This window comes from Bemisia tabaci, chromosome 9 (assembly GCF_918797505.1).
Source record: "Bemisia tabaci chromosome 9, PGI_BMITA_v3".
Classification (NCBI taxonomy): Eukaryota; Metazoa; Arthropoda; class Insecta; order Hemiptera; family Aleyrodidae; genus Bemisia; species Bemisia tabaci.
Genome location: NC_092801.1, coordinates 10,799,452 through 10,810,610, shown reverse-complemented (window position 1 = coordinate 10,810,610; position 11,159 = coordinate 10,799,452). Strand labels below are relative to the sequence as shown.

Below are 11,159 nucleotides of genomic sequence, written 5' to 3'. Positions count from 1 at the left end.
GTGCCCCAGAGCCAAAAGGTTCCTAACTCCATTCTAGTATTTTCAAGATACCAGGGGAAAACTGCGCGTCAGCCCCACAGATTCCAATGTAAATCCCAATTTTTGAAACTCCGTACCTCATAATCAAGGCAAGAAGGGCTACTAAATTTTCCACACACACGGAACCGTTAATAGAGATTTATAAAAATTCTATCATATAACTTGATCTTTTCAAAAATGCGAGTTAGGTACCTTTAGCCTCCTGGGTACCGATTTGAATTGTCCCCTATGAAAATGTTGGATAGTTCAGATTCAGCAGTCACTATTATTGTATCTGAGGGGTGCAGATGATGTAAAATCATGGAGTCCACCTTCTAGAAATTGGGAAAAGTACAAGGTATTTGTTTGGTGATCGTTGATTATAGCTACTTAATGATAACTCAGAGGTGAGGGCAAAATAAACATTACTTTATTGCTCTCTTTGTGATGAACAAAATGAAATAACTTTTGTACACAAAAACAGGTAAACATCCTGAGAAACAAAAAGAAGAACCAAAAAGGAAGTGGAATGTTGCGTCAAAGTGCAATATACTAAAGATAAAAATCACACAATCGTCTTAAAAATAAAATATCACAAACTTTATAAAACTAAGATACTCTATAAGAAAGACAAGCGAAATCAAAATAACGTGAAAGATATGATATCACAAATCTAACTGAGACCGCAAGACTAGCTCACCAAGTCTTGATCCCTTTTGTCAGGGAATCTGTTTTTCAACAATTAATTAGACTGCATTTTGCAATATGGACCTACAGTTTCTAGCTCATCCATAAAAGCACCTATCGGCACAAGAAAAATAATAGCACAAATACTGTTTCTAAAATAAGCCAGATATTGTAGTTCCTTATTACAAAATGTGGTCAAATTGTACTGCATAGATCAAGACTGCCGTGCTGAGGAAAAACGCCAAATGAACATGTTGCCAAATTCCCTCCGATAAAATATTTATTCTTGAGAAATCAAAAGTTATGAAAAAAAGTTTACATTGTAATTTCCAATTTCAAAGTGCAAATGAAATTATTCGATTAATTAGAGATGATTCTTTACAAGTTTTCGAAAAAGTTTGTATTTTATCGAACGAGATTTAGTAACATTCAATGTTTCATGAACGTTTTTTCATGGCACAACAGAAGATTAATCAACGCTTTTCTTAAAACTTGTTTTTTATCATAAAGCGTTGTTTCGAGGGGTGATTTTGCACAAAGCAATGTAGCTATCAGCTATCAACATATATTTGGAGTCTCGTGACCCATTCATAAATCTATTTTGTTCCTTTTTTCTCAACTGCATTATATCGGGATTTTGTGATTAAGCTTGTTCGGACAATTAACTTTGCAAAAATGTACCTCTGAGACAAACTCTGAGCAAGTCTCAGCAATAGATCTTTCATTGATGAAGCGTTTAAAAGTTCTTTCTCTTACATGAAAATGCAAGTCAAGATATTGAGTCCTTCCCATCTCATACTTATGGGGTTTTGGCATGAACTTCTAAGGGGTTCCCGGAGTAGATTGTTTGCCACTGCAAACCGTCTCCGATGGGTTTGTGTGCAGACGGGAAGAAAACGTGAAGCCACGATCTGAGAAAACGGAAAGGCAGAGTTGAATGAAGTTGACAAGTACGATCACCCAAGAAAAAAGGGTCCCTTGTCCATAGAAGCAAGAGGATTGCATAGGACACATGTATTCCCCTTTTATGAGTTAAAATTAAAAATTTCCAATAAGTCCAACGTATTCTACGTGAAATTTTGATGATCAGACATGGGCCATGGCGCTTAATTTTTTACCCAGCCTAGTGGGTCATTGATAATTTTGACTGTATTTTGAAATTTAGAACGACAATTTCTGGCTTAATTTAGAAACAACGTACCAGTTGGTGCCCTTTGCACATAAGTGTTTTCACAGATGAGCCAGAAATTAAAGTTCCGAATTGCAAAATAAAGTCCATTAGTTTCCAAGGGAAAGAGTGTTGCAAACGGCCGAGTGATACATTTTGTGGCTTAGGCAATTTTAAGCAAAACAGCTACATTCATCCACTGTTAAAAATGTATTTCAGTACAGGTTTGGATTCTTCGTAACTAATGAACTTGACTGAATTAAAGATGAATAGAAAGTTGGTCAAAATTTCATTCTAGGGTTATGATGTTTTTTTGACAGTGACATGTCGTTCATTTGACACCTGAAAAGTGAGCTAAAATTTATTCTTCCCATCAATACTTTTCCTTTTTGAATTGAAGTATCTGATGAATATCGATTAAATATAACTACCTGTCTTTCTGTAGTCCAAAAAATATTCTCCAGTTGCGTTTTCGACCAAAGTTGTAAGGATTTTTGTACTCCTGCAAGGAATAATTAATGGTGATGAAAACAAATTCTGAGAATCTGACATTGCGTTATTTTCTACAATTTACAGAGAAAATCACAAGAGTCGTAGAAATAGTCCATTTTGGAAACTTGCATGTTTGCTTTAAGTGCTTATTTCTTGTGCCATTTTCGAAATTTTCTAAACCAATTTTGAAAATTGAAAAGATGATAGCAAGAAATACTGTTTTAAAGTGTCATCTGACAACTTATTTTACCATCCATCCATACGTTTTACATCGAAAACTTTAGAGATAATCTTTCCTGAGGCAATTTTGCAGCCATTCTTGAGTAATTGAATAAATTATTGAGAAAAATTTTGCAACATTGAAATGCAAGTAAGCTTTTCTGCATCTCACCCATTCAGTCAGAGTCTCTATCACCCATAAATATTTATTGCTAGTAAATAACTTTTGGTACTTTTTATTGAAATTATAACTGAATATTTTTTGGATTTATAAACTTCAAAAAACGGACTTTCTTTGAATTTCAATAAAAATCTTGCCAACCACTCATTAGTAGCCAATCAGAGTGCTTCCGTTCTACAGAAACGTATTTCATTCAGTGATTCCTGGCACATTTTTTGACAAGTTTTTTTAGATATATCTGGTTCCTTCATTCCGTGTGATCATTGATTAAACTGATAGATGACTTTGGGATAATTGATCTGTTAATTTCCTAAACAGCCCAAGTGCAAAATCCAAGTTTTGAGAAAAACTGAAAAAAGTGTGCCATTCAGTGTACATCCAATCTTTTGAGCTCAATTATAATAGGTAACCTGTTTCAGGCTCAAAAGATTATGCGATCGCCAAATGGCATAGTTTTTCATTTTTTCTTGAACCTTAGATTTTGGGGCTTGGGCTGTAAAGAAAAATATCGGTTAAGTTCTAGAGAAAGGCACTAGGTGCAGAGTTTATGAGGTAAAATATGATGCAATTCTGGCAAGAAGGACACTATCTCATCTTGGACAATTCAATTTCATGATGATAATACGCCATTTTTTAATAATAAAAGAGGATAAAGTATAGAAATAAACTCTGCTTAATACACTCAAAGAAAGCTCTGGTATGCTGTAAATGCTCTGACATAATATTACACCCTTCTATTATTCTTAGAACATTCTCCAGACATATTCTGGAAATTTGGAGAATTGCTGATTACTCTAACAGCAGTGCAAATGGTTTTTATTACAATTCTTTGCTGCCATTCTTTTAATAGGAATCATGAACTTGCGATTACTTTCTTTTCCTTTGATGGCTTCCTAACAAAGTTGCAAACTTGGAATGTAGAGATGGAAAATAATTTTAGTTTCAAAGAAACTTTGAATTTTTTCTGAGGGAATTATCATAATAACACATGATTTTTACGCAGCAAATTGCATTTGGGGCCTTATCTTAATTTTTTACCGACTATCATCATAACACAGCCGTGATCATTCTAGTGGCTAGAAAACTAATCCATGGTACTTAAAAAAAACCATTGCTGATGGTTAGGCTTTGATTTACCTACCTTGTTCAACGCAGCAAATTTTTTCCTCTGATCTTTGTTTATATGATACTCAATGCTTGTTTCACCAGCAGATATAAGGCGATAGTGGTAAATCAAAAGCGCTCCAATTGCTACAAAGGCACCTAATAAAGAGAGAAAAGTGTTTGAAGTAATGGAGAAGTGTAAATATGATAATGAACAGCTATTAAAGCAAAAAATCAACAAACCAAAATAAAATTCAAAACAAGACGAAATCATCGATACCTCAAAACTTTAAAAAACGTCACTCAACTCTTTCCATCACCAGAGGCTTCACTTCTTGATTGTTCTAAAAAGAATTAACTTTTTCCATGTGATTGGGACTCGTTGAATTTCAATTTTAGAGGATGAGCATTCCTTTTATTTGAATAGTCTTGAATATAAAATCTAGATGAATCTCGTTAAAAATCTGACCAAAATATGACAACATATTGACATATTGACGGTGAAACTACCAGACCACGTATCTCGTTTTGCAACGTTGCAGACTTCCTGTCATACTGTAATTTTTAAATGGGTGACTACTCGACGTCAAAACTTGAAAACTCCCGTGATTTTTCTTCTCAGCGCGAGGAAAATTCTGTGAAAACTTCAAAGAATGAGATTGAATTGTTCTCCTTCAAAAAAAATAAAATGAGAGCGGAATATTTTAGACACCGCAAACGAGATACATGGTCTGGTAGTCTCACCGTCGATATGTACTTCAAAGCAGTGTATAGATAATCAAAGTGTGAAATCTCCATAGCTGTAACTCTGTTTGCGTCATCGCTAACTTCCAGTCATACTTTATTTTTTTTGGAAAACTAGTCACTTAAAAAAATAGGAGCAAGAATTTTGAAACTCTGCAACAGAGATACCAAGTTTCACACTTTGGCCATTGACATCTGCTTTACATAGATTAAGTTCTTCTGCATCAATACCAACTTTTTATGCCAAACGGCATGGGGTAATTCTTAGATTTGGCTGTAATGACATACTCCAGCATATCAAGAGGTAATTTACAGCTCTGAATAACAACTTTATCCAGCCTGATTTTGATGAGATCTCTTTCCATTATACTTTACCCCCCCAAAAAAAAAGATCTCCAAAGAGCACAGTAAGGCAGAAAAAAGATTCAGATCAATGAGTCATGGCATTCTCTGGATGTATTGTTGACAGTGAATTAAAGGACTCACCGCTACAGATGAATGCCATGAAAAGAATAGCTTTTCTTCTCCAATCTCTTCCATGATTCACTGGGTAAATAATGTCACCTCCATTAACAGGCTCCAGTACCCATTCATCCTAAAAAAAGAAGTGGGCAGTAAGAGTAGAGTTTTAATGAGATTCAATCAAAATGTAAAGGTACCATTCTATCATCACTCACAGGCGAGAGAGCACATTGATAAGCCCCCTATTTTAGACCATATTTGTACTTTTCTATTATTCTGTTTGGTCTATCATTCAAGCTAGTTTAATATTAACTTGAGCACTCCAGGCTTCGGTACAAAATTAGGAACTGCTTATTGATCTTAAGTATAGTCTAATGAAACAACTGTCCGACAGAAGTAAGGCTTCTTTACAGGCCATGAGCAAGAAAAAAGAAAGAAAAGTGAATTCAAAGGAAGGATTGTAAAACAGGGTGTCTACTAAAACAGGCTGGTCAAAAATAAGTAATTCTTCAGTACTTTTTCCGTACATTCCCAAGAAATTCAGTACCTCCTCAACAGAAAAAATCAGTATTTTTTCAGTACCTGCGATTGACGAAATTCCAAAAATTTCAATTTCTCGCTCAAATTGCAACAAAAATGACAAGGAAATGAAAAAATTCTGGACCTTTCCACGGAGTTTCTGCACTTTTTCAGTACTTCCGGACCGCCCTTAAAAATCAGTACTATTTCCGGACTTGTAGACACTCTGGTAAATAAATGAAGTTGAAAGTCTTAAAGAAGAAGAAGAAGAAAAAACATAAACTTAATCAAATAAATAATTATTTTTCAGGGGAGGAAAGAACAGAAGGGTGCTGAATCTCCCCCAAAATATTAATACATCAATTCATGCCATTATTCAGTTGGGACTCAAAAGAAAAATACCAAACCTAGTACGCAGCGTGTTGAAATCATACCACATTAGAAATTCATTGAGAACTTACGACAGGTAACGATTTGTTGATCCTGACAGCATGTCCTTCTAAACTTTCATCATTCAAGTCTTCACTTCTGAAGTAATCCTCCCAAAGCTCATGGTATGCGATTTCGAATCCAAACAGCATGAGATAGAATGTGCCCAAGGTGATAAAAATCATGTAAGAAAAAAAGTAACGATGGTTGTGGTGCCCAACACAATTGTTCAGCCAAGCTAATATAGGGTTAAGGAGGCAATTTTAGAAACATTTGAGATCTTGATTAGAGATTTTTAGTTTCCTCAGTAAAAGTAGAGACAAATTTAACCAGTTCTCTGAAAAATGCTCATCTTACTTTAAAACATAGAGTTATAAGAGTAACAGGTAAGGTAATGACACCTGAGGCGCGAAGGAATTAGGGCGCATAGCCCTTGCTCCTCTTACTTATACATAAAATGAGAAAAAACTGAGTAAGCATTCCTACGGAAAGTGTAAAAGCCTAGTGAAAAATTTTTCGTTTATAGTTAACAAATTCTTACAGCTTCTAATCCGTAATGTCAGGTAAATAAACAGTGTATCAGAACTTGTAACGTGTGATGTTTCAAAGGATACGACAATGATGATCCATCTTCAAAATGCAACGATTGCAAACAGAGCAATGGTGGGTGCGAGGTGGTTTTGGAGCGATGCACTTTTTGCAAATGCTGACTGCTTCCTGTATTAGTCCTCCCTAATCACATACAGATACAGAAGGAACGTGAGCATTAGATTCATCAACGATTTTGGAAATTGACGACACACCGGTTGAGGGGGAAATTTTAAAAAAGAAGGGACCCTCCAATGTACCCTTGCAGAATATTCACACTTTTGTTTTATTGCAGAGTAGTGTAAAGTCTCTGAGTGGCTCATTTGCTGAGCGAAATGGATAAAATGTGGCTTATCTCCAGTATCTTAGCAACATATCAGCAAGGGAAAAAAGAGCATAATTGAACTTAACTCTGTACTTTGAACTTATTTGAACTTATATATTACTTAACTGTATTTGGACTTAATGTACCCCAGTGTCAATGATGAGATACTTGATAAAATGGACATTTCCATGCTGAGTACTAAATTATTCTAACAGAGGTTGATCAAGTGTCTTCTGTTGTTGTATTTGTTCATTTTATTTGCCATAAAATTGATGGTATGAGGGCATTCAATTGAAACTAGAGCTTGATGGAAGAATCAGAAACAATGATTGAAGACACTTTAAAACACTTGCTTTGTGCTAGTGTCTACTGTTGTTGTATTTGTTCATTTATTTTATTTGCCATAAAATTGATACCATGAGGGCATTCAATTGAAACTAGAGCTTGATGGAAGAATCAGAAACAATGATTGAAGACACTTTAAAACACTTGCTTTGTATTAATTTCATACTGCCTTTGCTCAACCATTGTTATTCTGAGCTTATTCTCTTTTTGGGCCAAACATTGCAATGACCACTCGTCACGGCTTAATTTTTTTTTTGCTACATCTATATCTAAAACACATTCATTAAACGAAAAACTAGGTGCTTACCTCAGGTGGAGTTCCTGGGTTTACCGTGACACCCATGTAATAGTGAAATAAGGTATTGACAAGCAGCCAGTAACCAAATATGACAAGTAGGACCGCTGCGAATGGACTTTTTTCCCACCAATACGGCAATCCAATCCAATGCGCAATAACAATCACAGCAGCCATTAGACAGCAGACAGCAGTGACAAATGCCTAAAACAGAATTTCTTGGTATCAGAAGCAGGATTTTTTTCAATGTAATAAAGAGATGGCTGTCAACGTTTGGAAAACAGACAGCAGTCATCAAATATATACCTCACTGAGATCAGTACAGCTTTGCTAGTAGTGATCAAATTAACAGACATTCCAAATATTTTGCCATATCGTCTCATGTATGAACAATGGGCCACTAGACAAAGCCAGAACTTTAAAAAAAATCATAGGTTTTCTCCTCCAAATGTTACGTATAAAAGGACTCGCACACAGGCAAGTTTCGAAATCATCACCTAAACAAGATGTTCACAAGTATTTTGAATGCAGATCAAATAATGACAGATTATAAAAATGATGTCACTTGCATTTTTGCCGTTTACCCCATGTTAACTTTCATCACTTCTATCTTGCTTCGCAGTTGACTCAGGCCTTCCACTGTGTGGCTCATTTTCTTCTTGAAATTTTTAAAAGGAGATATGTTGAATAAAGTTTCATTTCAAACCTTGCCTAGACGCTCATTTAGGAATCCAAGATCAGTATCCCCCCCCCCCCCCCCAAGTAGGTACAATTAAAAAATTACCTAAAAGTTAGGGATTTCTGTTAGTTCGTGGGGAGATCCCTTGACTTTTTGGAGTCTTATAAAATCTAAGACGGTCGCCTGTCCTCTAGGTTTTGAGTGTAAGTACTTCATTATCTGCTATTGAAATCGACTTTCAACAAGAATGAATTATTCAAACTTCAGCTATCTATTTTATTGTTTTAAAGAAAAATGTTGATATATTTTTTTCAAGAAATTCCATGCTTCATGCTTGGAGAGTTACTTACTTGGTTTGATGGTTAAAATTTTAAGAACCAAATGAATTACATTAAGTATTGCTTGGTAAGGTGTACTTTTACTGAACAAGCGTCTTACATAAAAAAAAGTCAAAATTGAGGAACATGAATGATAAAAATTATGGCACAGGCTGGTTTAAGCATTTTCTAATCAGTACTAAGGTACAATAAGGGTCTTTATGGTTTTTGCTTCTTAATGAGACATCAAAGGAGAATACAGTGGATTCACTTATGAAAAACCACTTATGCAGAATAAATGCCTATTCAAAGGGCAGAGAAAACCTCCTCCTTAGTAAGACAGTTTGTGAGGTTGTTCTAAATGGAAAAATGCAAAACATTGTGGCAATACTTTAGGATTCTCCATTGGAGGTATACTCCGGAAAATGGATTAGGGATTGAAGATATCTTACCGGTCCGAGCCGCTTCGTAAAGTTATCAACAAACCAATACATTGGTCCCAGGAGTACATCCAAAAAATAATGAACATCAAGGTGTTCGTTGTAGAACAAAGATAAAATGCACAACTTCAGGTATGACCATCTATCCTTCCACTTTAGCCTGCAGACAAAATTTGAAATCTTGGTTAGCAATTTTATTCATACAACGGAAACAGATTACCAGACGGAGAAAAAACCATTCCACTTTTAAAAGGAACAGTAGTTACTAACGTTGTGTATTCACATCCTCCTTGCTACCTTAGGATTTTAGGGCAGGCAGTGCTTGCCAAGTTACCCCTAAGTCCTACTGGAATATAGTTCTATACAACTTTACTTATTTATTATAAGATCACATTAATTTACACTCAAACTCCAAAACTCTGAAGATAACAGACCTGAGAGTAGCTTGTTTAGGGGTGCTCCACTGAAGTGTTAATGTCATTAGAGTATTTGAATATTCTAAAGTTTTATTTCAGACTTCTGAAAAAATTGCTTGCTTGAGTTCACTAGACAAACTTGTGCACATTTGAAGTCAACAGATAAAATTAGATTGTTAGGGTGATTGTGCTCAGTTTGCTTGATTGTTTCAGCTAGAGTTGGGGCAAATTTGATCGAGCAAAAACTTACCACAAATATTGGCATAGATGGAGTGCGGTAGAAAATAATTCTGGGACTACCATGATAATAGATTTCTGCTCTCGATATAAATATAATGAGCACTGCTATAGATCCATTTTTGAGATACGTTGACAATAATCTAAATATCTTTGCAGCTATCCGTGGAGAGAGGAACTGAGAGAATACTCATAACTTCGAAGCGTTGAAGGCACAGTTGCCTTAAAGGCAATTCTCCTCACGAGGAAAGAATGAATCATTTTTTAAAGCACTTTAGAGGAGATCGACTTGCTAAATCTAGTCTCTTCCTTTCTTGAGAGGGCCTTGCACTAAAATAATTCAGGTGAAAAAATCACACTGAAAAACCAAAAAAACTGAAAACGGTTTGTTTACAAAAATTGATTTTGAGGTTATATTTTTGTTGCGCATGGTGTTTGGTGAGCATACGTACGTTGATTGTTGCCGAAATGCAACAAGCGGTACTTGTATGCTCGTGTGCGTGTTTGAACAGTGTTTATTGTGTTGATGTGTGAAATTTTACGTGCGTGTGTTTGTATGTGTGAGTTGAGTCAGTTTCCTTTCCGTCCACCCGCCTCCCTACAATTTGTTGTTTTCTGACTCGCTTCGTATGATCGTATCACAAGCGCTTTATCTATCTTTTATGTCGAGATGTTCAAGGGGCAGTATCAGTGTGCGAAGTTTCTGTTCATTAATTCTATTACTTATTATTGTGTGCTTAAATGTGTTTCCTTGATGTAAACTGTACGTTTAATAGACGGTAGCACCAGCCGAACCATGGCAAGCAAGTGGGCTCCTGTTCTAGACAAACAGCGATATGCAATCGGTAAGAAATTCTCATCCTCTTCCGCAGCCTGGTCGAACCATGGTTCATGCCAGGCTCTCACTTTAGTTCTACCTTTAGCTATAAGAAAGTAACATGAGGGAAAGACCGCAGTAAAGTAAGCATTCTGATGACCTGGAACGGTATCTTCAGGGAATAGATCGTTGTTTCCCAATTGTATAGATGCGTTTGCTTTAATTGATGTGCTTATCTCTATTTCCTCTGAGTTAAGCTACATTCAATAATCCTAGGTACAGTCCGCTACTTTGGCTAGACTGCTTAGGTATATACTTGAGCAGTGTAAACAACCGCTGTACCTTCTCCACAGTTCTAACCAAAGGTCCAAGAAAGTTTCCCTTGCACTGATATCCAAGCATCTCTTCGTTTGATATAGTGTTTACTAACACGTAAGAGTCTTGATTATTGGATCCTCACTAAAATATACCTAACTACTTCTTGGTTAGGGAGAAGCCAATCGATGATTTTAGGTTAAAATATCATATGGAGTCAGAGGAAATATGATATAACCTAAAACCTAATCTATGTATTAATTTTGTTTGTCCCAAACAACTTAAGTAATAAAGTTCTATGTGATCAAAAAAAGTTTATCAAGGAGTTGATAGTGATGTTACTGCATATGAAAAGCAAGAAA

The 11,159-nt window shown here is 35.6% G+C and overlaps 2 protein-coding genes across 5 annotated transcripts in view; one reads left to right on the top strand and one right to left on the bottom strand.

The window, feature by feature from the left end:
* Positions 1–426: 426 nt before the first annotated feature.
* On the bottom strand, positions 427–10,083 carry LOC109044185 (palmitoyltransferase ZDHHC16B). Its single transcript, XM_019061757.2, has 9 exons — positions 9,679–10,083; positions 9,025–9,172; positions 7,589–7,780; positions 6,638–6,755; positions 6,056–6,261; positions 5,100–5,208; positions 3,907–4,028; positions 2,305–2,375; positions 427–1,616 (listed from the first exon to the last, which is right to left on the bottom strand). The coding sequence occupies exons 1-9, from the start codon at positions 9,729–9,731 to the stop codon at positions 1,505–1,507; spliced, it is 1,131 nt and encodes a 376-aa protein (XP_018917302.2). The 5' UTR covers positions 9,732–10,083; the 3' UTR covers positions 427–1,504.
* Positions 10,084–10,268: 185 nt separating this feature from the next.
* The window catches only part of mbc (dedicator of cytokinesis protein myoblast city), a 53,728-nt gene continuing 52,837 nt past the window's right edge, over positions 10,269–11,159 (top strand). For all 4 annotated transcript variants that reach the window (XM_019061703.2, XM_019061701.2, XM_019061702.2 and 1 more), the window contains exon 1: positions 10,269–10,510. In XM_019061703.2, the coding sequence (XP_018917248.2) occupies positions 10,462–10,510 (49 nt within the window). In that variant the 5' untranslated portion in view covers positions 10,269–10,461. The remainder of the gene's footprint in view (positions 10,511–11,159) is intronic.

Bases quoted from the DNA above. Each gene is read 5' to 3' on its own strand.
- LOC109044185 (XM_019061757.2), bottom strand. From the start codon at position 9,731: ATGGTAGTCCCAGAATTATTTTCTACCGCACTCCATCTATGCCAATAT. The intron at 7,781-9,024 runs GTAAGATATCTT...ATTCTGTTTTAG, and splicing joins TTACGAAGCGGCTCGGACCG to GCATTTGTCACTGCTGTCTG. The intron at 6,262-6,637 runs GTATCCTTTGAA...ACCCTATATTAG, and splicing joins GAAGATGGATCATCATTGTC to CTTGGCTGAACAATTGTGTT.